This window comes from Podarcis pityusensis (assembly GCF_964106645.2).
Source record: "Podarcis pityusensis genome assembly, chromosome: 2".
Classification (NCBI taxonomy): Eukaryota; Metazoa; Chordata; class Lepidosauria; order Squamata; family Lacertidae; genus Podarcis; species Podarcis pityusensis.
In genome coordinates, this window is record NC_138029.1 from 85,634,774 (window position 1) to 85,662,637 (window position 27,864).

A 27,864-nucleotide genomic window follows, 5' to 3' on the forward strand; every position below is an offset into this window, starting at 1 on the left:
TTGCCCCGGTCACCTCTCGTCTCTCCGGGCGCACACTGAGCCTGAAGGACATGGGGCGCCACCCAGAGCTCACGTCTCGCTGTGCCAGGGTCTGTTCGCGGTGCGTGTGTGCTGGGGAGAATGACAAAGGCAGTGGGTGGGTCGATCCGCCTTGGCTCCCTGACAAGCCCACCATCTCAGCCCACCCTCCGGCCACAGGAGCAGAGCGGGAGGAGCCGTGCTGCCCGGGCCGGCTGCCCCCACTTCTCCTCTTTCTTACCCGGATCGCCATGGCTCCCCTCCTGCTTTGGAAGAGGGTGGGCTGGGGGTCTCTCTCTCTCCGTCTCTCTCCTCGCAACTAAGCTGAAGAGGAAGCCGAGGACTCCGGGAAGGCATCCGGGAGAAAACAAAGACCAAACGAGCGAGAGAAGCAGCGCAAGCTGGAGGGCGGAAAAAGGGGCATTGCAAGGGAGCATCGTCCTAACCTCCAGGGCCCACGGGCTGGGATAGGATCCCCGCCGGAGCCGACGCAAAGAGGGGGCAGCAGGGAGAAGGAGAGGGGGGAGAGAGGGCTCTGGGCTGCGCCTTCCCGCCCGCCTTGTTTGGGAATCTGGAATTGTTTTGTCTGGCTCGGAAGGTGACAGGGAGGCGAGGGCCGGGGGGAGAGAAGGAGAGGGGCGCAGGAGGGTGCCTCCAGCTCCCCGGAGAGCCCGCGGAGGCTTGGAGGGGGGCAACGAGGGGCTGAGCAGGGTGGGCTCTGCCCACCCCCTTTGGGGTATATTATTAAAAAGTTCATTTCCTGGCGAATTTGGCAGCGGCGGGTGACGTCAGAGCCCCGGCGTCTCGGCGACGGCCCGCCTGGCTGGGGAGAAGGAGCCTCCTCTGGCCCAATTACGGGCTGTCAATCTTCCCCTCCCCCGCCCTTCAGGAAAGTGGCCTGGCCTCCCCCTCCCCCTTCATATGGGGCGGGGGAGCAAGGAGAGGAGGCAGAGAAGCCACCCACCCACCCAGATCCCCACCGAGGGTGCTGCATCTGACCTCCGTGCCATTTCGCTCCCCTCCTTCGCCTGTAAGGTGAGGAGGAGGCGGAATTGTCCCCCCAACTAGGATGCTGCGAGCGCGTCTCTTTCTCCCTAACCCACCCTAACAGGTATTCACGCTCTGTGCTGTCATTTGCACCCGCCAACAACCCACGAAGAGCGATGATGCTATTTGATCGCGCGCACACCAAAGTCTTGCTTTGACGCTGGAAATTCAATTTATATCTCCAGCACTCTAGGAATGACAGTCTGCTCATTATTTTTCATCTCCTCCCTCTCCTCACACAGCGCATAAGGTATATAGTTCCTTGGGCTGGAATGTGTGCGTACGTGGCAGTATTGTCTTATAAGTTGGTGCCAACACCAATTCCAAAAAATCCCTATTAGGGCAATCCCTTTATTAGGCTAACCAGAGCGTCACAAAACAAGGTGCAGACTTTCTTGTCCCCCAGAACTCTTGCTATTTAGCCTGATGAAGAGTTCTGAAGCACCCTAAAGCTTGCTTATTGTTTTGTGTAGCATTTTGGTTGGCCTAGCAAGGGCATTGTCCTAATATGGATTTTAGATTATTGGCCAACAAAGCTACCTTCACTTCTTTTTCAAGAGCACCTAGAAGTGTATTTAGAATTCTGGTCGTATACAAGGCAGATGTGGTTCAGGTGGTATTTTTGATTGCATCAAGCATGTATGCAGCGCAGCACCTTTTCCAGTTTTACAGAACCTTTTGAAAGAAAACAATGTGGGTGGGTGGGGGTTCTGCGCAGCTCTAAAGCTTGCACTTTTTTGTTAGCAAAATAAATAGGTATGTTATCACTTGAAACTTTGGGGAACGTTCTTATTTGTCTTCCTGTTTCACCTACACTGTTTGCACATTATAAATAGGGATCCTTCACAAGCCACAATGACACACACAAACAGATGCCCTCCTGTCTATGCTTACAGTACCTGGCTTTACAAGTGGATCACAATTCCTCCAAGATGCTCAGCCAACTGAAGTGCCATCATCTATTCTGTTCTGTGGCCTGGATCCCGGGAAGTGTCAGGAGAAGCAAAACAACAACAAACACCTGGAACATAATAGCACCTGGGTCAGTCACAGAGGCACTCCTATATTTTCCATCCCAGTAAATTTCAATTTTGGAACGGGAAAGAAGGTCTTTCCTTCCCTCTGACTCACATTTGGTTGATTGCATCCATTCTTCCATTAAATGGCATGATTTCATTTTTATTTTTAAATTTCTCTCTCTGTTTGTGTATATATATATATACTGGAGACAGTATTATACCTTGTGGAAGGGGAGAATAGGGACATTTGGTTCCATTACCTTAGTTAATTAAACAAACAAACAGCCACCCTACCCTCACAACCAGGTACTTTAAGAGAAAGGAAAACTCCCATATCTTAAGTTCTTCTTGGCTAAGGTTTTCCTAAGGTGCAGGTAGCTGGAGACAGAGTCTTCAAAATGTGATGACTGAATTAACGCCATGAATGAAAAGTCCTGTTGACTTGTTCCTATAGCTTCAGAACAGGGGCTTGATAGGCAAGGGTCCACCTGGAGGAAGAGACGCTCCCCACCAGAGGCGGAAGAGCCCATGCTGCTGAACACCTGAAGAGGCTCCTTCAGCCTTGGTGGTGTCCTTAGCAAGGGCTTGTAACTGGCTCCATTCTCCTGCCGACTTCTCTAACTCTTTGCAGGGACACAGAGCCCATTTGGGGAAAGGGGGAGTTTCTTCCCCCAACTCTACCTTGGGGGCTTGTCGTTTCCAAGAGGGGCTAATGCCCAGTGACAGCTGAACAGCTCAGGGTGTCAAAGGAAGGAAGATCTTCTGGGCGTTTGAAATAAACCAGCCTTGCCTTGTTGACGGGGAACATTAGTCAAAGGGGGTTGCTTTTATTTCCATCCCTTCCGAATACTATAAGATAGATTTAGCAGCGTTTGGGGCGGTGGTAACAAAACGGCGTTTCGAGGTGGGTTTATAATGTTTCCTTTTTACGACTAAGGCTGCGATCCCGCGCACCTAGGATAACACAGTGGGCTCTGCGTAAACGTGCTTTAAGATTGTGGACACTAACCTCTCTCACCTAAGAATCTGAGGTGAATTTAGGACCAAATTTGTCCTAAATGTATCCATCCAAGGGGGCTGACCTGTATTACGTGACTAAGGTAAAAAGTACGCAAGGGCCTAAAGAGAAAAATAAATGAAGTGTCTTTGGGAAATACTTCTTTTCCCCCATACCCAACCTCCACCCCTCAAAAAAAGTAACATTAGAGGTGAATAATCGTTTGAGGAGACTGGAAAGAAGAGGCAGGATGCCCATTCGCGGGTTCCATTGTCAGCCTGCGCGTTTGTGTGCGTGCGCGTTATTAAAGACCCAGAGATGAAAGTGCCTTGACTTTGTAGAAAAGTTTCTCATTAACTGCGTCTTAAAACTGAGAAGGAAAATGACGCCTCTGCTGTTCCAGAACTGATGCAGGCTGGACAGGCTGCTGTACCTTCCGTCCAAATACGAAGAGAATTTTTGGCTAAATTACGGGAGCGCGTCGTGTCTCCCATCCTTCCCCACCCCCATTCTGCAGAAAGGGCTGGGTCTGGGTCAGGGGTTGAGGATCGGTGAGGTCTCTTAGCATCCGTGCAAGCGCTTTGGTAGTCCTGGGCGGCTGTGAAGAGGAACGAATAAGGAAGAAGGTCGAAGGACAAAATAACAATGCGAGAATCCACCGGAGTGAAAGCAGACCGCTTGGGTGTTGAGCAAAAGGGCAGGAAGGGTGGCTGCTTAGCAAGCCTGGCCCTCGACGCAGCGGTTGGCCAAGAGTTTAAGAAAGTTTAAGACGCGGCGCTTGCCTGCCCTGCAACCGGAGTCGCCATCTCTCCTAGCCGCTCTAGTTTGTATCTGGACGCGTGCGCCCGATCCATACCTGGGGGGGGGGGGCTGTCGTGGAAAGGATCACACAGGGCAGCAATATAGTATTAGGGGGGGTCCGGAGGGCGGAGGGAAGGGGGCGAGCTTGGCTTTCAGAACTTCCTTTATCTGGTCGGTTAAATTCGACGGCGATCCTGGCCTGATTGTGCAATGCGCAACGAAGAGCCAGAAATCACAGGCGGCAACTACAGCCCATGGTAGCTTCGGCTTCAGGCTCTGGGAGGAAATGCAGGCCGAGAATGCGCGCAGCAGAGTCGGGAGGGCTTACTTCCGAGTAGGCACGCTGCACCAAACTGAAGCGGGGTAGGGGGAGAGTCGGGACTGCATTCGTAGGGACGGGGGGGGGGTAAACCCCAAAGAGAGAGAGTGTGTGGTGTTCCCACCCTATCTTCGACGCCGTCATCTGCACCCCCGCCCGCAGATCAAATATTTGGAGAGACGTCACTTGTCTATAAACCTCCTTCTTTACCTGCAAGAGCAGCAAGAGGGGTCTGGGGCGGGCTCCTGTTGGAGTAGCGAACTCGAGGAGACAAAGTTGGTGAGTGTGTTTCTAATCTAACGCCTCCATTTATTCCTTCACCAGGCTTGGCTAGTTATGGCAATTGCAGTGGGCTGGCTTGTTTTCCTGCAACCAGCCAGGTCATTCTCTGGTGTGTGTTGTGTGTGTTTCCCCCAGATCAGAGACACAGGTGCCTGCCTCAAATGACACAAGTGAACCGATGCTAAGGCGTGCGCGCGTGTCACCGCAACAACGGGGCATTTACCTGTCCATCAATTTAAAACAAGCTGGGGAGCGAGTCTCAAATCCGGCGAGGGGTGGGGAAATATCTCTTCAAAAGCAGGGTGGCAGAGGGAAAGGGGTAGTATCTATAAAGTAAGCATTTTTTAAAAAATCTACCTTATTATGAAAATAGCCTTACTCCCGAAAACAGATTTAGGGAGATCAAAACTTTTACCGCACAAAAGGCATGACTATATTTAAGAGTATTCTGCTCGGAGAGAAATCCGCAAGAATATCTCTCTTATCTAGACGCCGTCCATGGCATTGAGAGTTTTCTAGAAACTAGAGACACGCAGCTCGCTCAAGGAAGAAGGAGTCGAGAGAAACGAGTTAAGGGCGAAGAATTCACAGCTTTCACCCTCGTTACAACGAGGCACGGAGGGAGGCGGAATCCAATCTCGAGTAAGTGATCCGGGGGAGTCTCTCCTGGGCAGTCGGGCGCCCTTGCTCCCTTCGCTGCTAGCAAGGATCCAGGAACAACCCCACACTTCGTTCCCAATTAAATCGCCGCAGAAAAGGCAACATTTAAAATAGTGGCAGGGGAGAGGAGAGGTTTTATTAGGCTCCTCTATGTGCTGGATTTGAAAGAAAGATTTAGAGTTCTGATTCGGAATAGGGAAGAAACGAGCCACAAGAGCAGCAGCGTCTTTAGCAAAAATTGCGAATATTAAAACTCTTAAGGTTAGTCAGGCTGGCATGGGCAACAACAACAACAACAACGCACTTAATCTGAGGAAAGGGAAGGCAGCTAGCGCTCGTAGAACTCGTGTGCAAAAGCAAAGTCCCTTGAAATGTTGCTGCTGCTGCTGTTTTTATTAATGCGGAATGGTGGACGGAAGAATGTATCCACTGAATAGTTTGTCTTCTAAGTCGTGGGCTTGATTTGGATGGTTTCTTTCCTTTTAGAAATGTTTTTGCTTGTGAGGGGGGCGTTCTTTCAGTCGGCAATCAGTGTTTTCTGGGGGTGATTGGATAATTTTCCTTTTCAATTTTTACTTTTTGCTGGGTTTCAAATGGGGAGTGAGAGTTGCGGAGCCAGCGGCTAGTTCTCTCCAGCCACCCACCTCGCCTGTGGCAGGAGCTGTTTCAAGCAGCAGGCTCGAAAGCTTCGGGGGCTTCAAACTAACAGAAAGCGTTTATTAAAAAGTTTTGGAAAGCCCAAGCAGTAGCATAGTCATGGTTTACATTCAGGGAGTTAAAAGCATATCAATATTTTGAACATGATTGTGAGCTGGTCCTGTTACATCGTTTCAATGCCCCATAAGGAATGAAAAGAGTATACAATAACCTATGTGGTTTGCCTGGATTTTCCTGGAATTGTAAATGTCCAATAGTTATATTGGACACAAAGGGTTCTAAATATGGCCTTGGTTTGGGCGGGATTTTTCAGGCGATTACCTAGGAAGACTCATGACTTCCATGCAAAACCAGTGCTTTTGTATTCCTGCTTTAACCTAAATATCAGATTTAAGAAAATCCAGAGAGGTAGGAGGCTATTGTAATGATCTGGCAGCTATATTATCACTAAATTATACTTCTACCCAGAATTATTTCCAAATTGCCATGCCCGTGGAGTATTAATATAATTAATTCACTTCTACTAAAATTATTTACTATTTTAAACGAAGATTTTAAACTGATGTTAAAAGTGTGACTTGGGAAACGTATTTCTGTTTTTTTATATATATAAAAATGCAGGTTGGGTATTGGTTTTGTTCATTTATGAAATGGTGAACAAAACATGCTGCCTGAGAAAAATGGCATATCGACTACGATCCTGAATGTACTTACTGCTAAGAAGTTAAATCAGCTTGGGGGGCTGATCTACTGTGAAGTGAATGGACTGAGCACTGAAGTTATGAGGAAATGACAATTATGTAATAATAGAACCAAAACACTGAACTACAGCGGAAAGAAATAAGGCATGTAGTTAGAAATAAAATCATTGCCGATTTTAAATACGTTTGGATTCAAATTCGCTGGTACATTAACAGCCACTTCAGTTTTATTTGAGGTACTTCTGGTTTACTCTGCATGTGCCTGGGATCCAACCCACCTAACACTACTCTAATTACAACTGAATCAGCTTGAACAAAACAAAACAAATGCAGGCAATTGTTGCCCTTGTTTTAAAATGATGGGAAACCGGACTGTGGGCCTTGAGAAATAGGGGGTGGGTTTCCTAAAGCTGACCATATTTCGTGATCCCATGTCCCTGCCTACTCTGCTTTTAAGTACTTCTTTCTCCCCCACCCCCTTTCTCCCTATGTTATTTAGTGCCGCGTAGATTCCCAAATCCTAGGTAAGGAGCATGCTTTACGCTGAGTAAAGTATACACTTTGCAACAAGAAGAAAGCGCGATCTCTGAGAGATAAGGAGCTTGCTTAATAATGGGAAAGCTGGAATGGGGCGAAGCGAGAAGTTATGGGAGAGGTGGGGGGCAGCAAAAGTCTAAAAAGCAATGGAGGAGTGGAATGGCGCGTGGGGGGGGGGAGGGAGTCTTTGGCGGGTTCAGCGCTTTTTAGCTGTTTGGAGTAAATGAGGGGAATGTGGATTTCCCGGGGCCAATCGCAAGGCTCGGCTGAGCGCCTGGCTGCTGATTGGCTGGTTCTTAGCCTGCGCGTCGCCCCTAGTTCATGTCTACTGAACTGAGTCCAGCTGGCGCCAGAGCTGACATAGGATGCTTTGGGGATGTTACAAAAAAGGCCAGAATAAGTGGAGCTTGCCATCTGAGTAAGAGCTTCTATCCAAGCCTCCTCTCTCTCTCTCTCTCTCTCTCTCTCTCTCTCTCTCTCTCTCTCTTCGCTCTCCTTCGCCTCTCCCTCGCTCACTCTTTTCTGCATTTCCATCCTCCAAACAATCATCTCCCCCCCCCCCCCTTTACAGCCTCATAAAGAAACTTTTCAAACATTTGGAGTTAGATTCAGTCTGCTTGGAATTTCTCTCTGTAAGTATGTTTGTTAGTGGAGCCGAGAGGGTGGGCGGGAGGAGGAAAAGGAGACTGCGCTTATTTTGCAGGAGAAAACGCGTTCGAATCGCTGTTTTTTGTTTTTGTTTTTAAAGCACTCATCACTCCGAGTTTTCTTTTCTTTTATCTCAGTTTGAACTACAAACAAACGCAGACCAAAGGGCTCTCTTCTTTTCCCCTTTTCTTACAGTTCGTCGCTTATTGACAACTGTAGAAAAGTAGATACTATTTATTTTTTTTTGTACAGCGGAACATTAAAAACAAATGTTTTGATGTTAGCCTGGGGACGGTGTGGAAGAATGAATATTTTTGAACTGGGAGGGGGTGGCGGCTACAGACTGTGATGGTCAAAATAAGGACCCTCCTTCGCTCCCCTCTCTTCCCTCCCCCCACCTCCATCCCGTGATTCAGAGGACAATTTTTACAGGACTGTGTCTGCCGGAATCTAACGCGTACTCTTTGGAGCACATCTTCAAAAGGCACGTAAGGTACTAACCGTTCCTTCCTTCCTTACAGGTGGTGATCCCAGGTGTGTGGCAGGAGCCTCTCTCCGCAACTTCCCTGTTTAAAAGAGGGACACACGGTTACCTTTGTCTGCCTTCCGAGATCAACCTAGCTCTCTACTGTTTCTAAACCAAAACGGTTTTGGGTTGGAGGGAGGGTTTTAGGGGGGGAGTGGGGGAGAAGCCCACAGGAATGGAGGTAGCCACGGACCAGCCGCGCTGGATGGCCCATCACGCCGTACTGAACGGGCAGCACCCGGAGAGCCATCACCCGGGACTGGCTCATAACTATATGGAACCAGCGCAGCTCCTACCTCCGGACGAAGTGGATGTCTTCTTCAATCATCTGGACTCCCAAGGCAACCCGTACTATGCCAACTCGGCCCATGCCAGAGCCAGAGTTTCCTACAGCCAGGCGCACGGTAAATCCCCCCCCCCCCGCTTGCTCCTTCCTCCCTCCACCCCCGGCCTCCCAGCTCTTCTTGCTTTCTGTTTCTGCCTCGGGCTGCTGCTGATCTTCATGGAGATGCGACTGGGAGGTTTCTGGCAAAGGAGCAATGGTAGATGAGGGCGATCGGGTTGGGTTTAATCCTAGAAAAAGGTTGGCGTGCCCTTTTTTTTTAAAGGGGGGGGGAATAGGAAAGGGAAGCGGCGTCTTTGCGTTGGGAGAGGGGGAAGGGGCTTGTTAACTACAGATATACAGTACTATACTTCGCAGGCACAAGACCGGGCCATTTCCCGGATATGAAATCTAATCCTATTTGAAATACTTTTGGATCAGCATGCGTATAAAGGCGGGGTCGGGGAAAGATGACGCGCACCTTTTTCATGTGTGTGGAGAAAACTTTAAAAAGCATTGCAGTCACTGGGAGAAAAAATCCTCCCAAAACCACCACCACCAACAAAAACAACTCGTTCTGCTTAATAGAGCTCTGTTGGGAGGTGTGCGTGTTGCTTTTAAGACTAGGAAAGGCCCAACTCCTTGACACATCCACCCACCCTGCCCTCTCCTCGTGTACTTTTGACGGTGGGGCTTTGCTCCCATACCCGAAGTAGTTCTGCTGCTCGATTGCAGGAGGGAAGATCGCCTGCCTGGCGGTTGCTAAAATTCATTTGACCTGAGCAAAGAGTGGAGGAGCTGTGGGGTACCTTCCTATCTGGATCTCCCCCCCCCCAAAAAAAAACCCTGTTCCAAAGCACGGGATCCAGCATGCGGGCACTTTACTCCTGAATCCCCACTGATTTCCAAAAGAAGCCCCAAGTGTCCTTTTTCTTGCTGCTCACTGTTGATTCTGCAAGTTTTTATTTTATTTTGGGTAGGCGGCCTCGTTTGCGCTCCTTTAACGAGCTTTTGACCCTCCTCTGGGAGTCAAAAGCGCGTTTCCCTTGGAATGGGAGTTGAATCATGGCTGCTTGGAGGGGCTGGTATACTAATGTGCATGGCGTAGATTCCGGGCGAAGGCAAGGCTGACTCCATTTTGTGGCTCGAGTAGGGGCAAGGCCAAGGGGTGTGCTATCTTCCTTGCACACAAGGCCTCGCCTAGGCGCAGCGGGGTGCGGGGGTCGGCATGTGGGTGGCCGGGAGAGAAAAGCGCCCATAGGCCTCCCCATACCGTCTGACTGACTGCCGCCCTTTCCCTGCCCGCAGCCCGCCTCACCGGGAGCCAAATGTGCCGGCCTCACTTGCTCCACAGCCCCGGCCTGCCCTGGCTGGACAGCAGCAAAGCGGCTCTGTCGGCGGCGCACCATCACAACCCGTGGACGGTGAACCCTTTCACCAAGGGGCCCTTGCACCCTTCGGCGGCCGGCGCGCCGCCCGGCGCCATCTCGGTGTACCCCGGCGGCGGCAGCTCGGCGTCGAGCGCGGCCTCCGCCTCGTCGCTCACGCCGGCCTCGCACTCGGGCTCGCACCTCTTCGGCTTCCCGCCCACGCCGCCCAAGGAAGTCTCCCCGGACCCCAACGCCGGCAGCAGCGCCGCCTCGCCCGCCTCGGCCTCGGCCGGCCGGCAAGACGACAAGGAGCCGCTCAAGTACCAGGTGTCCCTGGCCGACGGCATGAAGATGGAGAGCGCCAGCCCGCTGCGCAGCAGCCTCGCCGCCTCCATGGGCGCGCAGCCCTCCACGCACCACCCCATCCCCACCTACCCTTCCTACGTGCCCGCTGCCCACGACTACGGCGGCAGCCTCTTCCACCCGGGGAGCTTCCTCGGGGGGCCCGCCTCCAGCTTCACCCCCAAGCAGAGGAGCAAAGCCCGGTCCTGCTCAGGTAAGCCCCTTGTCCGCCCCACCCTCTTCTCACAGAATAATGATAAGAATAAGAATAAATAATGCACCCCTTTAGGAAGGGAAAATGGGTCGGTGGGCTGCATGTGCATGGATGGGGGTGGAAGAAGAGGCAGCCCGTATGAGTTTGTTTGCTCAACTTGATGTCTTGTGTATATTCTCAAAAGAGGATTTATAATGCTCCTGCCTTACTCCGAGATAAGAACTGGAAACTGCTACCCTGGCCGCTGCTAATTAACAACTTATAGCAATAACTATATATATTTAAAATGCGGCCAAAGGATTCCGAGGTGACTTGAGGCATGTATCCTTTGTGACCTCCTGTCTGAAATTCAGTGCTTGGGATTGAGGCAATTCATGTCATCCATCAGATCAGAGTTCAGAGATTTTGCGATAGTGGATAGAAGAAAAAAATGAAAACAAGTGCTTAAAAATAAGGCTTTTAGTGTATTTTGCGGGGTGGTTTTCTCAGTACAAATTGCAAAGACCAAAGCACCCACATTGAACTAACTATTTAAATAGTAGCATTTACAAAAAAAAAAAAAGTTGAATGGATGCTGGAAGTTCTGGGCCACTTACATTCACATCCAGTTTATTAATTCAGTTTAAATTTACTGCTCCTTTGGTTTTGTAATTGCAATAATCAAGGCAGATTAGAATTGCTGTTGGTGTATTAACATATACTGAAAACTGGAACAATTGTTTTTTATTTTAAAACTCTTTAAGCACCTTGATCTTGTGCAAAAAGAGTGGCTAAATGGGTTAAGGTGTAGGTAAATAATCTGGATTAAGTGATTCTGTGTTTCATAGGACATGTTTTAAAATGCCCTGCTTCGACCTGAATGGATTCCCCTTGCTCAGTTTTAGTGAGAAAGTGTAACCAAATTGAACTTACTCATACATTTTATGAGGATGGGGGAGCAGCTTGGAACAGCAGGGGCATCTCTAGCTTTCAAAAGTTTAGTTTGTTATTGCTAATTGGTTGTAGGCAAGCTGTCTCTCCCTTCAAGTTCCTGCCGCTGGTCTCTGCAGCATTCGGTCACCGCTGGGCCCAAGGGATGCAGTAATCCGTTAAAAAACCCCCACAAAACTGGCAGATCTGAATTATGCAAATAAGGGTTTATATTGGAAAATCTCTAAAGCAGCAATATAAAGGCCTAGGCCAGCTGTATTCACTGGAAATGTCTGGCAAGATCCTGTATTCCCTTGCCTCTTTTTGCGGGATCTCCACTAAGTTGCTTTTGTTAACTTGTGATAAAAGTTCATCTTTATTAAGCAGTACATTTTGCAAAGAACTAGCTGTTCAAGCTTGAAATTTACAAGGCCATTTTCTTAAAACTTCCAGAGGGCCTGATTTCCTTCAGATCATACAAGGAGCAAAAGTTCAAATATAGTTTACATACCAGTGCTGGCTACTAAGGTACCTTGTAAATACTAATTTAAATGAATTCAATAAAACTGGGGGAGGGAAATAAGTGCCACTTATCATGTTAACTCCAGCTCATCCCTGTTTGTTAAAACAAGCAACTTAAAAAAAAATCCCATCTGTCATCACATATAAAATCTTTAAGCCAAAGAGACTCTCTTAACCTCTCTTTCTTTAAAAGTGTACTGTTGAATGAATAATATTCTCATGGATACAAAAGCTAATAATTAATGTTCATATTGCTTCATTTATATTTTTTGCTTTCAAACCTTACCAGGTCATAGTAAATACATATGGAGTTTAATGTGGCCAAAAATAAAAAATAAAACAGGATATATATGTCTATACACACATCTCTTTTCAAAGTGGCTAGTAATTCAGAAACATGATCTCTTTTATGAGCATTGCAACCCAAATATCACATGTTTTTACTGCTTCAGGATCTCCACTTCAAATTGCTCCCTTTCAAGAGCGAGAGAATTCACATTTTCCCCAGGACCCGAGATAGATTACTGTCTCTAGTACATAGAAACAGAATGCAATTTTTAAAATATCCCACACTACTGTTACTTTTCTAAAGTGCTCCAAACTAGATAAAACAGTCACCTTGGAAAATTAGGTCTCAGCCCCTCCTCCCCTGCTCTCTCAGCACAAGGCTTTTTATTAGATGTGAGTTTTCCTAAGTGTTGTAATGGAGACCCTGTCCTGTAGATGGAAGTGGGGAGAGTTCGTGACCATTTAATGTTTTTGTAGAAAAACCAAGACTCACGACAAGGCGACTCCTGCAGCTTCCTGCTCAAGGAGGGACAAAAGCGAGGAACTCAGCTTCACAGAGTTCCCTCATTTTTCACTCCAGCCTGTACTGTTTAAAAACCACCCACTCCATAGATTAAAGGAGACATAGATGCAGCAGAACTCAGCCTGCTCGAGTTACTGGCCAAAGTGTATTTCCCCTGCATTAAATACTGTATGATTTGCATAAACTGTGCTAAAAGAATTTCCTCTATTAACTAGACTTTTTCACAGAAAAATGAACTTTTAGTAAATATCCTCCCCCCCTCCTTTTTTTTTTTTTTAGAGGAACAAGCATGTACATAGCAGAATCTTTCAAGTTAGGTCAATCCTTAAACGTATAGCCAGTGAATATTTATGTATGATATGAACAAGCCAGCAACAAAGAGCATACTCAATCAATCAGAACTTCCTTATGAAATTGTAAACCGCAGGCTCAAAAAGTTAAATGTATACTCATTTAAAGAATAGATTTCAAGCTGTTTTCCCTCCCATATATTGAAAACCCTTATTGAACTATTTCAGATCTTTGTCCACTTTCAAACTCTGCTTAATTCCAGAGAGAGTAGTATTCACAGGAAAAACAGTTTGGATCTGCTGGTGGTGGGAGAGTTGCCATTCTGTTTAGATAACTATGCTAACTCGGCAATGCAATCCATACAATTGTTGATGTTCCTACTTTGCTTTTCTTGGGAGCTTTTTTTTGTGGGGGGGGGGGGGAGTGAGGAGAGGAAAGAACAGTCCCAAATATGCTGTGGCCATAGAGCTGCATTAGACTGGAGAAGCAAAGCAGGACATTTTCTGCCACATTGTGATTGATACCAATGCAAGTTCTACTAAATATAATTGCTTTCTGATCGCTGTGTACGAAATTGATGCTTGAAATTTGTGCAACTCTCCTGGATTTAGACCTTTATTGCATGCAGTGTAGATGTTGCCATTCATGTGTCTCTCTTGTTTTCCTTCCCTCTGTTTTGAATAATATGCTGTTTTGATTTCTGGAATCTGCCTAAAAGGACAATGCAAAAAGCTTTTGTGAATTTGTTTTTAAAGAAAGAAATCCGGTTTCTTCGTGTTTCCATTTAGAAGGCAGAGAGTGTGTCAACTGTGGAGCTACTGCCACCCCTCTCTGGAGAAGAGACGGTACTGGGCATTACCTGTGTAACGCCTGTGGGCTCTACCACAAAATGAACGGTCAAAACCGACCTCTCATTAAACCTAAACGGAGACTGGTAGGTGTCTATTTCTCTCTACCAGCTTTGAGGCTAAAATGATTTAATGGGAACACACACACACACACACACACACACACACGTGTATGGTGACGAGAGGGCAACTTGACCCCTATCTGTGTGCTTCAGAGCCTGTATGGGATCTAGATATTGCACTGCACACGAGACCCATGTCACTCAGCGGTCACGGTGTCGCTTAGAGACATACTTTCTTTTTTGCAGGGGGTCCTGCCCGCAGAACTTTGCATGCCAAGTTACAGAACAATAGCAATTTTGTTTGTGGATATACATCACACATTTAGTATTTGAGCGGCTTCTCCCCCCCCCCCCATCCATTGTTTTATTGTAGCTCTTAAATCGATCCTGTAAGGTAGGTTAGTACTATTATTTCCATTGTGCAGGGGTAAGGACTGAGGCCGAAAGAGGGTGGGTTCCCTAAGGCTACAGAGTTGAGTTCACTGCAGAGGTGAGATTCAAACTCTGAAGCTGCCGATTTGTAGCTCAAAGACACTAGCCAGTGTGAAACCACCAGCTCACCTTCTCCTGTTCTGTCTGTATTTTCTCTAAAGCTCTGGCTGTTGAAAGGTGTGTAGCCAATTGTGCTTGCCTGTTTGTTCCTGTGGCTGCATTCTGTCCCTTTTATCCAGAAAGGACAGCTTTAATTCATTTGACCTCTTGGACAGTTCAGAAGTAGGCTGGAACTGAAAGTGTTAGTCATGTATGCCCTTCCAGCCCAAAAGTCCAAAAAGAGATCCAAAGCAGAAAGTGTAAAGGGGAGAAAAAGAGAGATTGGGAAATCAGATGCGTCAAAGTTGTTGCTATCTGCTCAGTAATTATTTTGATAAAGTAATTTTTGTACTCAGAGATTCCATGGCAAAACTAACATTAGCTCTCTCTTTCTCTTTTCTCTCTCTCTCTTTGGGCAATTCTCTAATTGCCTTTTTAAAAGAACTGATTATTTTTCCATGGAGTCACCTATACTGTGTATTTTCATTTGAGTGATTAAAAAAAAAAATTCTAGGCTCCTGGTAGTAGTTTCCTATCCGGATATCTGTACTCTGAAGATAAGGAAACTTTGTGTATCTGTTTCCTGACTCTAAAAGCTTTAAAGAGTTTCTATAGACAAGCCATGCCAGTCAGGCTGTCTGTTTTGAAATTGCGAATATGCTCCACTCTACAAATGCTTGTAAAAAAAATATGCTAAGAATAATAAATATTTTTCTTTTTTGGAGCAATGTGGTTTGTGGAGTTGGGTGGAGGTCCTAAAACTCCCTCATCATTCGGGGAGGGGGGGTGTTTTTTGCCACAGCAAGAACTAGGAGGAGACTGAAGGAGCGGCTCTAGTAATCTAAAGCTAGGATGGGCTACTGTGGGGGTCGGCTGTGAGTCAGAATTTCAACAGGGCGAGCTTCTTAATAGGCTTGCTTTCCTTCTGAAGTGAGTGACATGTCTAGAAAAATGTTAAGACAACAGTGTAACATTATCGTCTCTCGCAGGCTAAACTCCATGCCAGACTAAATGGGACAGGCCATAGAGTTAAGCGGCAGAGTCTAGTATCAATAAACTATCTCAAATATGCAAACATAGCTCTCTGCTTTCAAATGTTTGGTGGGAGACTGCAAGTCCTTAACTCACTGCAAGTTTCTGGAGTTTGTGTTACTATATATTTTTTATTTGTTAGATCAAGGAGTGAGCCAGGGCAATCCAAATTCTAAGTACTTTCCAATATTATAAACAATCGGTGTTGAAAAATCACCACTGTTGTCCCCGAACAATGATATTAATTTTTAAATACTGCACCACCATTTTTTTACCCACTGAGACCTCCAAAAAGCATTGCAAAATTTGGAAGTCTGGATAAAAGATGAAAATGTTTATAAACTGTGCCAGAAAGCTGTAGCTGTATAAGAGATAAGAAATAATCTTGATCCAGTGATAGGGATCTAAACATTGCTCGGCTGCAATGAAAGCATGATGGGGCGGGGAAGGCTAGCTTCAATCATTCAGCCTGAACATCTAGCTCTATTTAAGGGTGTTGTTGTGGTTTTTTGGGAAGGGGGGTCTCTCAGTGCTCACAGGCCAATAGCAGTTTAGTGCTGTGATGTGCTTTTGAGTGAAGCCCTTCATAACACAAATGATAGGCAGAGTAGGAACACAAGAAAGCGCAGGACTCAGTTTGAGAGCCTTTGCCACTATTCCCTCACCCCATCTTATCATCCAGAAGGCCCTTACAGTGCTGGGGCCTCAGTGGGGGACGGGAACACCTAAGCTATGCCCCAGGCATCCCCTTTCCCCAGCTCTGGTCCTACTTGAACTGATCACAGCTGTGAGAAGCTTCTACTCACCAGACTTCACCGCTCTGAGAACCAGGGGCAGTTACATGTCCTTCTTTTGCACTCCTAGTTCTTTGAATAGGACTCAGTAAACTTGGAATAAGTTGGGAGGGGGCCTTAGTCCAGTGGCAGAGTATGTATGTGCTTTTCCTGCAGAAGCAATGGTAGTGATTCACTTTCTGGCAAGTAACAGGTTAGTTTATTACAGGATTTCCCAACCTTGGGGCTCCAGTTGTTTTTGGACTACAATTCCCATCATTCCTGGGCACTGGTCCTGCTTGCTAGGGATGATGGGAGTTGTAGTCCAACAACAGCGGGAGACCCAAGTTTAGGAAACCCTGGTTTAGTACATCATTTGGATTAGGTGGTATAGGATGTGGAAGACTTGCTTTGACCCTCGGGAGCTATTACCAGTCAGAATGGACACTACTGGGCTAACTGCCTGGTGTAACAGAAGGCTGTGTCTTATAAGGAGCTTCTGAAAACAACTTTGGTGAACTGAATAGTGTAATCGCAGTTGGCACATTACATTTTCATGCCTTACACAACAAACTCCAATGGCACGCATTCCCCGATTCCACTACCATGCTTTTTCACATAGTTCCCATTCATTTCAATTGGTCTTGTAGAATAGAACTTCTTGGAGGATTATGATCCAGGGAGCAGATGTGCCTCTGCTGCACTTCAGGGCAACCAATTTCTACCACCTGAATTAGCCTCTTAAGTTTGTCCCATGGTATGGCAACTCCAGTTATAATGATTTTTTTCAATAGTCCTTTTATAATATAGCTTTGTTTCTGAACATGCTTTCCTTCCATTCATTTTGTAACTTTGTGATTCAGATATTTTTTTCCCCTGCAGCTCCTAACACGTTCTTGGTGCCAAACGTAGCAATAGCAGCAGTTGTAAAAATAAATGTATGCTTCTCTCTCTTTCTCTTTTTCTCTCATTTCTCTACTCCTGAGAGCTGGCTATTAAAGACAAACATGCTTAGTTGTGAGACTCATGATGAAATTGTGAAAATTGGTAAACACAGTCATGAGCTTTTTAGTATACAGTGGTACCTTGGTTTATGAACTTAATCTGTTCCGGAAGTTCGTTCTTAAACCGAAGCCGTTCTTAAACCGAGGTGCGCTTTCCCTAATGAGGCCTCCCACTGCCAGTGCCCTTTCACTGTTCGGCTTCCATTCATAGAACGAGGTAAAGTTTGCTAACTGGAACGCTACATCCAGTTTTGCAGAGTTCGTATACTGAATAGTTTGTAAACAGGGCTGTTCTTAAACCGAGGTACCACTGTACACTGAAAGGCTTGGGAGAATCGGTGACCGTTGTGCACAGTCAAGATGGTTGGATCGTTTGTCCTCATACATAAGACATTCCTAGCATTGTAGCTGAAATCAGATGGAATAAGAGCAGTGGTAGCACCCTATGTAGATAGGCACATTTTTTTGGTCTAAACTGGATCCAGAGTAGAGGTCTGTCCTATATTCTGCCATAGTGGGGTGGATACTTGCTTATTGCACATTTTGTGTCAGCTTCAGAAACTGGGCTTGTAGAAATTGAATCAGTGTCACAGGCTGAGCCATAAGGCGTTGTCGTAGTACACATTTCATTTGCTTGGATGGTGCAATAATGTTCATGGAGCTTTTGAGGATCAGCTCATCCATGCTTTTTACATATTTGTATATATTTCCCTGACACACTCATTAGGCCGCACCAAACATAGTGTACTGAACATATTTCCTGGAGCAGAATACCTTTGAACCCTTTGTATGAAGGATTCTTTCCTAAAAGAGAGGGTGCATTTCCTCCCCCCCCCCCCACTCCTAAAATTTTCTGAAATGACCCCATTGTTTTCAGGGTTATGGGTCACTCAGCCAAGTGCCAATCTAGGGGGGAAAGAGTTTTTCCCCCTGAATGTAATACTTAGGTTGCTTTCATGTTGAGGAGCTCCCTCCCTCCCTACTCCTTGGGGGCCCAAGCAACATTATAAAACAACAGTAAACACTAAACACAATCCACAGGAGCTTTTCAGTTCAGTCTGGTGGCCCTAGAGCTCATAGCTTCCAGTTTAGCAGACTCTGTAGCAAGGCTGAAGTTTAGTATGTTTAATGCTTAGCAAGTCAGAAGGACTAGTTTAAATTTAATATTCCAATGCAAATTCAAACATCTTCAGAAGTGTATAGATGTGGTCATATATATTGGGTGCCAGTGCAGTATCGCACATCTTCATGTTACTGCCATGTCAAAGGCAGATTAATCAGCCCAGTTGTTTAGGGTCCGAGCGTTAAGCAAAGCATTGAGTTTGAATTGACTAGCTGCCTAAATACACCAAACCATCAGGTTACAAATTAGAATCAAATGCATAGTTTTTGTCGTGGTTAGAACTAAATGCACTCCTGCTGCATTTAACACGGAGACAAGAGAACGGTACAAACTCATTTTATTCAAGTGACCTGGATGATCCGAAATGTGGATAACTGCTGAATATACCTCATACTTCATGAAGGTTGGGTGCATTAGTTAAAAGAGTTTGAGGGAAACATTGGTGGTGCTATACCATGTTGCATACAAATGGCAATAAATATTCTTTTAAAAGCAAGGAGTTTGAGATAATGAGAACAGGGAATTTTTTAATTTTTTTTACTGTTCCACAAAGTTCTGTATATGGGTAATGGGCTATAGCCAAATAAGTTCTTCTCAGAGTAGATAAAGTTAATGAACCAAAGTTAGTTACATATGTTAGCTTTAATGGGTCTACTGAGTAGAACTAGCATGGGAGGTTGAGTCAAATTAGACACCGTGAGTAAAGCATCTGGGTAATCAGTGCTTTTTTTCAGGGGGTGCTTAGTACTGGCATCTCTTTTTGTTGTTACAAAGTGTGACACTTACTGTAACAACTTCACAGTGAGTACCGGCACCTATTTTTCTAGAAAAAAGCACTGCGTGCAAGAATGTGTGGGCAAAGGCTTCACATGGAAAGGTGCAAACCTTCTCTCCCTGCTCCCCACCTTCCCTTTCTGTGCTCTTCTGTTTTAAGACACTTTCTCCCAGTTCTGGCTCAGGTGACGGAAGTGAAACAGCCTATAAGACAGTTGCTTAAAGTAGTGGAACACAGCAAGTTACGGGTTTGGGTGATGTTCAGTCCATTCTCCTGCTCCTCTCTTGCTTTACAGTTGTATCTCAGCTCCCAAGCGATCGAAACCCGGAAGTGAGTGTTCTGGTTTTCAAATGTTCTATTAGAAGCCGAATGTCAGACGGGGCTTCCGCTGATTCCGATTGGCTGCAGGAGCTTCCTGCAGCCAATCAAAAGCCGTGCTTTGGTTTTTGAACGTTTTGGAAATCGAACGGACTTCCAGAACAGATTCTGTTTGATTTCTGAGATACGACTGTATATACATGGATAACAACATGACATTTCACATGCAGTTTTTCCACACTGTTCATACAGCCCAGAGCTCCAGGTGCATTTTTGATGCACACATTAGGCTCTTGCACAGTTGGAATTTTCCATTTAGTTCTCTGGCGCAGAAGAATGAGAGGCCAAGCAGGTGGGCAAGGAACTACTAGACTGGTGCACTAATGCACATACATCCCCCCCCCCCAATTTTTGAGCTATGGGACCGAACACCTTCAGGCATCATAATATCCCAGGTTAGCTACCAAATACATTTGATAGAGTAATGTACCACCCATTAGCATTAGGTCCAGGTTTACATTTTCAAAATAGATAATTTAAATCCAAGAAAACAAATTGGGGTGGGGGTGGAACATAGAAAGGGTTCCCCCCCCTGCTCTGTGTGTGTGTGTCATTTATTTCATTTAAAATCTTGTTTCTTAAAAATTAAATTATACTGCACGTGAACCATTGAAAGAACAGATTGTTCAACATATTCTCTCCCCCCCCCCTTTAATTAGTCAGCAGCTAGGAGAGCAGGAACTTGTTGTGCCAACTGCCAAACAACCACCACCACCTTATGGCGACGTAATGCGAATGGGGACCCAGTGTGCAATGCCTGTGGACTGTACTATAAATTGCACAATGTGAGTATTTGCCTGCCATGTGTCACCCTTTTGCTTGCTTAGCTGCGATTGATGCCTCAACTGCATGGCGTCCACCAGCCCCTGTGTATTCACTGCAGGGAGTCTTTTTATTTTTTTATTTAAAGAGAAAAGCTTTTTAGGGTCCCCCTGGGAAGTCACGGCCATTCTTTGTTGGCATAGTGATGTGGAATTCAGTGACATTACAATGTATTAGCTTGGCTTCTAAAGCACACGGGCGATTTAAGCAAAATAGGGTTAGAACTTTTGGTTAGAACCCAAACACTCCATGGTTCTCTGCCTTTCCCAGAAATTCAGAGGACATTTCAAATGGATTCATGTAAAGTTTAATTCAATCAGGGTATCTTTATATAAGTTTGGCACTGCATGAAAGAAATTGTAGAATGCTCTGAACGGTTCCAAATATTATATATCTCAACATAGAAATAGTGCAAACTTTCTTCTTTTTAAAAATTGAAACACTCCAGCTTTAGAATCTGGTGTTCTGTCTGTGTGTGCCTCCCCCCTCCCTCTTTTTTTTAAAAAGGAAATCTTTTTTCTTTCTTTTTTAAATTAGGAAATGAATGAAGGTTAAGGGCTAAGGCTAAGGAAAGGAGGGGTGGAAACTGCCAGTATTTGGTCCAACTTGCTTTTTCATGTCTGAAGTTTTCCAGTGTGGTTTCATTAAACAAATCAAATTTTATAAACAAAATCTGCGGGGAGGAAGGAGGAGATGTAGGCTTTTCGTTTTGTTTTTTGGCCTGAAAATGATTTCTGTCCGGGAAACTCTCAGGGGCTGTTTAAATATTTTTATTTTTGTACACAAGAAGGTCATTTTGCTTGCATGAGCCTGATTTTCTCATTTCTTGCAGGTGAACAGGCCTTTGACTATGAAGAAGGAAGGAATTCAGACCAGAAATAGGAAAATGTCTAACAAGTCGAAGAAGAGCAAGAAAGGCTCTGAATGCTTTGAGGAACTTTCCAAGTGCATGCAGGAGAAATCTTCTCCGTTCAGTGCTGCTGCCCTTGCCAGTCACATGACACCGATGGGGCATTTGCCACCTTTCAGCCACTCTGGACATATCCTGCCAACGCCTACCCCCATTCACCCATCTTCCAGCATCTCATTTGGACATCCACATCCATCCAGCATGGTCACAGCCATGGGATAGAATCTGAAGATCCTAACAGAGAACTTGAAAACACTGGGCTTTGCCTATAAGACGACAGCAAGGAAAAAAATCTGCCCAGAGGAGAGAATGTAGGGAAGGAAGAGGAACGAAAGGGGATCTCATTCCAGTGTGGTTCGACTCCTAGCGCTAGACTAAAACTTTGCAGTGATGGGTCTTCTGCAGAAATGCTTAATGGTGCCTGTTATGCACTTTGCCCCCTCAGGTAAATGGAGAAAAAGGAACTCACCTGTCTGAAATGATACCTTCTGGTCCCAGCGGAAAGAAAAGGTGGCTGAAGCAGTCGAAGAAGCTGGAGCCAGCTTTCCTTTCTCTTTGTTAATTACTGTGAATATTGTAAAGAGATTAGCAGCCTCCCAAGGCAAGAGGAAGCTCAGTGGTAGCCGCCCATGCTGGATTTCTATCACAGACTTTGTGTTCAGGGGAGGAAAAATGGACAACTTTATAAAAAAAAATCTACTTTTTAAGAAAAGAAATCAGATACAGGAAAAAAAATCATTATTTATTTTGCTCTTGTGTTCCAGAAAGAGCTTCAAAACTCTTGCATGTTCTTGTGGATCTTATTTTTTTTTTATTTTGTTTAAAGAAACGTCCACCCAGGTAAAGTTTTTTTAAAAAAATCTTCTTCTTATTGCTTTAATGGCCACTCTTGATTCTCTTCATCGCTGTTAGACTTTTAAAAAATCTACTAGGAAGGGGCTGTGTATGTGAAAGAGGGAGACATTTGGCGCTGACCTAGGTTCCAACAGCCTCAAGGTGCAGATTATTTTGACATAATTTCTGTATTCATTTTTGTCAATGTGAAGGTCTTTTGTTTAAAAGCGTGGCATCCTACAAGAAGACCATGATACACTGGACAAATGGCTAAAAGGTTTTTCCATACCGAACAGTTCTGCATTGGCCGGAGGGCTAAAATGCACAAAATCGGCATTTCTTCCCCATCATACCTCTCTGAGCATCTAGTTGGTTGTAGAAAGTGATAACAGGTATACTCGCATCCCAGGCTGCCCTTCTCTCTTGCTCCTTCCCAACAGCAGGTCTGAACTGCACCTCCTCCAGTCATGGATTGTGTTGTTTTAGATAGAGCACACCAGTCCACTAAGTTCCATGATTTGCTCCATCCGCCTAGCTTGGGGGTTGCCAACTTTTTTGGGAGCCCATGGGCACAACACATACACACCACAGCCAAGCATACATTGCAATCCATTCTATTGACCGCAATAGAATGCTTCTTTCGTTGTCTGACATCAGCGGCAGGAGGGGGACCCCCTGGGCGCCAAGGGAGACTTCTGTGGGCACATCTGTGCCTGCAGGCACCGCGTTGGCAATCTGCGATCTAACTCCACAACCTCTGTGCTCTATCCGCTCTCAACCTCCCGGTCGGTGCAGGGTGACCGCACTGTTTCTATCACTCCTGTTATCTGTGCCTTCTTTCCCTGTTCCCCGGTCTGTACAAAGACGTGCCCTTCGCACCAAAAAGCCCTACTAACTCCTGGCACTAGGAGCCCCCAGAACCTAAAAACGTCCCTCCTCGAGGCACCACCTTTATGCATTGCTCTTGTTCAGTCTCCAGTTGCTCTGATGGTTTTTGTGTAGAGTTCTTGTTTCATATGAACCTAGGAAGCTGCCTTATACCAAGTCAGATGATTGGTCAATCTAGCTCAGTATTGCCTACAGAGACCGATGGCAACAACTCTGCCATCTTTCCCAGCCCCACCTTGAGGATGGGAGGGGGGCTGCCCTGTTTGTGCTGCAGCACAGACAGTTTGGTATAGTGAGCCGCCCTAACACTGATTCAGACCCTCCTTGTATCAGTCTGCTGAGATTGGAGGTATGGCAGGTGGTCTCCCAGGTCTTGGGCAAGAGTGTTTCTTTTCTGAGATGGTGATGCCAGATGCTGAACCTTTGACACCTAAAACCCTGGAGCTGTAGCCCTTGCTTTAGTGGTCTGTGCCCCTGGATCTAACACGCAACCCTTAATTTAGGGCAAGGGAAAGGAAACCTTATTGAGGATCTGCCATGATGCTTTTGTTTTGTCTGTTTGATTAGCAGACCTTGCCCGAGATACTAAGAAATGTCACGGTAGCTAATTCCCTACTAGATGTTTTAAATAATGTGTCCAGAGCTGGAGTTTGCCATCTGTAGGCATGCATGTCACACAGCAGCTTTCATAGCTGTGAAACTGGTGAAGGGTGGAAAATAGGTGAAGGTCTATAAGGGAGAGTGGTGGAAGAGAGATTCGTCCAGTAGTTCAGACATAGCAACAGCTACTGAGTGATGGGAAAGTGATCTGCTACTGGGGAGCATAGACGGGTATACTGGCCGTTTCCTATAGCACACATATGTTTGTTTTTTGTAAGGAAAATCACGAATGTTGAGAAACAGAAAAAAAAGTTATATCCCATTCTGAAACCATATTGTACGTAAACAACCGAAAAATAAAGCTCTTGCCAGTGTGAAGTGTATTCTCCTAATTGTTATGATCTGATGACTTTCATGATCACAAGGTCCAGTATAACATATGATGTACATATTTAGCTATATTTCTGATGAGAAAAAAGCCCCCGTGAGCAAAGGGGTTTGATAATGTAAACCGCATAAGCTTAATTCTGTGACGAGCTTTTTCTTGTTTGTTTTTTTAATGGTTTTTTTTTTTAATCAAGCCAATTGTATCTTAACTGCAAAAGTCTGCTTAAAACAAAAAACAAAGGTGTACGTTGGTTTTGGTTTCTCTTTCCTCCCCCCCCCCCCAAATATATAATTCAGCTGTTTTATAAAGAACGAAGGACCAAGCATCCAAAGTGAAAAGTTGCTTTCCTCCCTTTTCTGGTTGGTGTGGGCATATATAGCTGCACTTTGTGAAGAAATAGAAATAATCGCCAAAACAAATGGAAGAGAAATTCTGTCTGGGAGAAATGGCATCTTCAATTGACAAACTGGGAAATTAAACTACCTTTTATATTTAAGGGAGGCGGGGGGCTTTTTTAAAAAATATGGTACAGTTATACACGATTTGTAACTCAATTCAAATTCTTTAGGGGTGGGAGTGGCTGGGTGAGAGCATGAGAGGCTTCATGACATTGGGGGAGAATAGCCGCCCAGTGCTGCTCCTGCTGCTCCACAATCTTCCTTTGTCTCTGTGGGGTGAGCCCTCGACAAGCCCCGCTTTGGTGAATGGAGATTGTGCAGCAGGAGCGCTTGCTGGGCAGGGTCCACACAGTCGACAAAGTGCAATATATTGTCAGTCACTGCAGCGTATAAGAACCGCAGTCAGGATTTAAATTATTTTGTACTTGTATCAGCATAAAGATTTGGCAGTATTTTCTGTTTTGTTTTTTTATTTTGGCTTAATTTTTGGTTTAGTGAACTAAGTTATTGTTAATTATGTACAACATGTTTATATATTGTCTGTAAAAAAAAAGTGTATGCTTCCCTCATATTCCTTCAAGGTGAATACTGCTAAGAATAATAATAAAAAATACCCCCTTTTTTGTGAAAGCAAGTTTTTGCTCTCTCTCTACTTTAGGTCTCCTTGACTTTTTCAGATCTGGGACCCACTTTGAACCCAAATGTGCATTTGGGGACTTGCTTCTTAATCTTTTACTGTATATTTGCATGCTGGTAGTGCCATTGTTGGGATGCACTTTGGATCAGGCTGAGACGCTAGGGGGTCCTGACACACACCAGTTGAAGAGCACTGGTCTCTAGATGATGTTGCTTCATAGGGCAGTGTGGTGAAAGGATGATACCCAAGCTATGAGTTTCTGGTTTGCGACAATATTGGAAGAGAAGCCATGGGAATTTTACTCCTGCAGCAAGCATTAGGCACAAAAGCATATCTCCTGAGCACACAAGCTGCCCTGGAATTTCCCCGCACAGACATAAGTTCCTTATGTTATAAGCAGATATTCCAAAGAGTCTTTGAGCTTGGGGAGTAGCTTTTTGAATGCACAGGCTGCTGCTGCAATTTGGACCTGATGGGTCAGAAGATCCACTTCCCATTCAATGTTATCAGTGCTTTTTTTCTGATGGTATTCAAAGGTATGAAGACAGCGCAGCTTGGTTTGGAAGAGGGAGGTGTTAGAAAGAATTGCCATAGCAGTTAACTTGAGAATTTAGATTTGAGGCCATTTTCATTTGTAATGCCAAAAAGTGCCCTTGAGCTTCTCTATTTTTGTCAGAAGTGAAGGATGGAAATGCAAGACAGAAGATGAAGGGCAGTCAGTTTTAAATTTGATAACATTCCACCCAATGTAGGTTTCACAATACAGACCTAACAGTTTAAGTTTCCTGTGTGAAAACTCACTTTGTTTACACGCACACACTCCAGTTTTTGGGCACTGAGCAATAACCTGGGTCAGAATTCAACACGCAATGTCTGTAGCTCTACCAACAATGCCAGATTTTATATTGTAACACATTTTAATACAGATCTTTTCACTGTTAATAAGTTTCAGCAACTATTAAATGAGGGCAGAAATAAATCCCCGTTGCAGTAACATTCATCTGGCACAGTGTCTGATAGCTAGACCTGATTTGGTGGGCTTCATTACATTGGTTTCAGTAGCACTTAAAAGCATGCTTAACTTTCTCTGGATTGTGTCTATAGGGTGATACGCAATGAAATGGAGGTGAGCCTGGGGCTTAGAATGCATACGTATAGTTTGGTTATAGGATGGAGCATCAATTCTCCCCCAACCTCCAGTTGCCCACATCACTGTTGCATACTGGGATGATGAGGGCAAAGCCAATTCAGCATTCCCACTCTTGCATTTGCACTGTGCTGCCCTCGCTGCTGCCATTTCCCTCTCCATCCCAGAATGCAGCAGTGATGCAGTTGAGCGGAGGTCTGGTTAGGACCCACAACACCACCATCTGCTACTGCTGTTGTGTTAGCAAAACATACTTCCCCTTGTGCTTCTGCTTGTGCAACAGGATGTCAGAACTGACTGGGTCACCCACCCAGACTGTGACCATTAGACCTTTCTGGGCAGGAAGGAGTAAAAAGGGCTTCTTTTTCCAGATAAGCCATACTTGAGCAACAAGGTCTCTTTGGACATTGTTCTGCCGCCGCCTTTGGTCTGTGCTCCTGCTTTGTCCTCTAGACCTGCCATGCTCCCTGGTCCTGTCTCCTAGCTTATTCCTTCAGCCTGATGCCTGGTTTGTCCTTCAGTCTTGCCATACCCAATGGTTCTCATCTTTGGCCTGTCTCCCCAGCTTTTGGCTCACTTCAGACTGTTGCCCACAGCATAGCCCTAACACTCTGGAACATGTTAAGTAATAGCTGGGTGCCTCTGCAGAATATCTTTTCCTCACCACTGAATAACCGCAAGTAGTTACCACATCTAGAAATAGGAATAAGGCAGATCCCCATCTCGAAGGGAATCTCTTCTGGTCCAGCTTGAGTCCTGGTAACATCCACAAGACACAAAATGTCCCACAGCTACACTAGAGGAATTTGATTGTTACAACCACTACATAAAAGAAAACTATATTGTTTACATAGTTTTATTATCTGTTAAAAAAAAAAAAAAATCAAGCTGAATATTATGTGTGTCTGCAGATACTGTTGTACAGCATCTGAAAAATCAACCAGAATAACACTTGGGGCAATGTCTGTCCTTAATTGCAATGATAAAGCACAGAGGATATCTCAAACAGTATTATTTATTTAAAGCAGGTGCGGGGGACCTTCTTAAGCCTGAGGGTCACACTCCCTTCTGAGTGACCTTCCAGGGGCCACATGCCATTGGTGGGCAGAGCTGGGCCAAAAGTGGGCAAAGTAACAAAAGTGAATTTTATTTTGTGTACAGTAGGTTTGTTTCTTCACACTCAAACTTTCTATTCTTTATCCAGGCAAGCAAGAAGCATTATCGGAGTTCACGTACACATTCTGGGAAGGCAAAAGCAGTTGAGGAAGGTGCAAATCAGGGCTGCTAAGGCTCTGGAGAAACTGTGGCCAGGGAAGACTCCTAAAAGCCAGCCAAGCAGGCCTGGAAGATCACATTTGGGTGCTGGGCCTAAGGTTCCCCATTCCTGATTTAAAGCCTGCATGCAGCTTTGTTTAAACGAACATGCTGATTTTCTCAGTACAGTGGTACCTCGGGTTACATACGCTTCAGGTTACAGACTCCACTAACTCAGAAATATTACCTCGGGTTAAGAACTTTGCTTCAGGATGAGAACAGAAATTGTGCTCCGGCAGCGCAGTGGCAGCAGGAGGCCCCATTAGCTAAAGTGGTGCTTCAGGTTAAGAATAATTTCAGGTTAAGAATGGACCTCCGGTACGAATTAAGTACTTAACCCGAGGTACCACTGTACAAAGAAGAACAGCTGCCTTTTCTTTTATTGGTAACATAAGTAGCAGTGGATG

At 45.4% G+C, this 27,864-nt stretch overlaps 1 protein-coding gene and 1 long non-coding RNA gene across 8 annotated transcripts in view; one reads left to right on the plus strand and one right to left on the minus strand.

The window, feature by feature from the left end:
* The window catches only part of LOC308472262, a 30,734-nt gene extending 20,263 nt beyond the window's left edge, over positions 1-10,471 (minus strand). For 2 of the 6 annotated variants that reach the window (XR_013983378.1, XR_013983383.1), the window contains exons 1-2: positions 8,188-8,304; positions 1,965-2,086 (exon numbers count right to left, since the gene is read on the minus strand). This is a non-coding gene — a long non-coding RNA (uncharacterized lncRNA). Of the gene's footprint in view, positions 1-1,964; positions 2,087-8,187; positions 8,305-8,508; positions 8,628-9,852; positions 9,993-10,228; positions 10,319-10,339 lie in introns of those variants that run through there. The other 4 variants (XR_013983379.1, XR_013983380.1, XR_013983381.1 and 1 more) reach the window with 4 other exon arrangements.
* GATA2 (GATA binding protein 2) lies at positions 8,388-24,474 on the plus strand (the record flags this gene model as incomplete). 2 transcript variants are annotated; one of them, XM_080996935.1, is made up of 5 exons in its annotated part: positions 8,388-8,616; positions 9,843-10,460; positions 13,749-13,927; positions 20,179-20,304; positions 21,174-24,474. In XM_080996935.1, 5 exons carry the CDS (start codon positions 8,388-8,390, stop codon positions 21,471-21,473), a joined length of 1,452 nt encoding a protein of 483 aa, XP_080853061.1. In that variant the 3' UTR covers positions 21,474-24,474. The 2 variants fall into 2 exon arrangements, with proteins under 2 accessions (XP_080853061.1, XP_080853062.1); XM_080996936.1 differs by having other exon boundaries at positions 13,782-13,927.
* Positions 24,475-27,864: the final 3,390 nt, after the last annotated feature.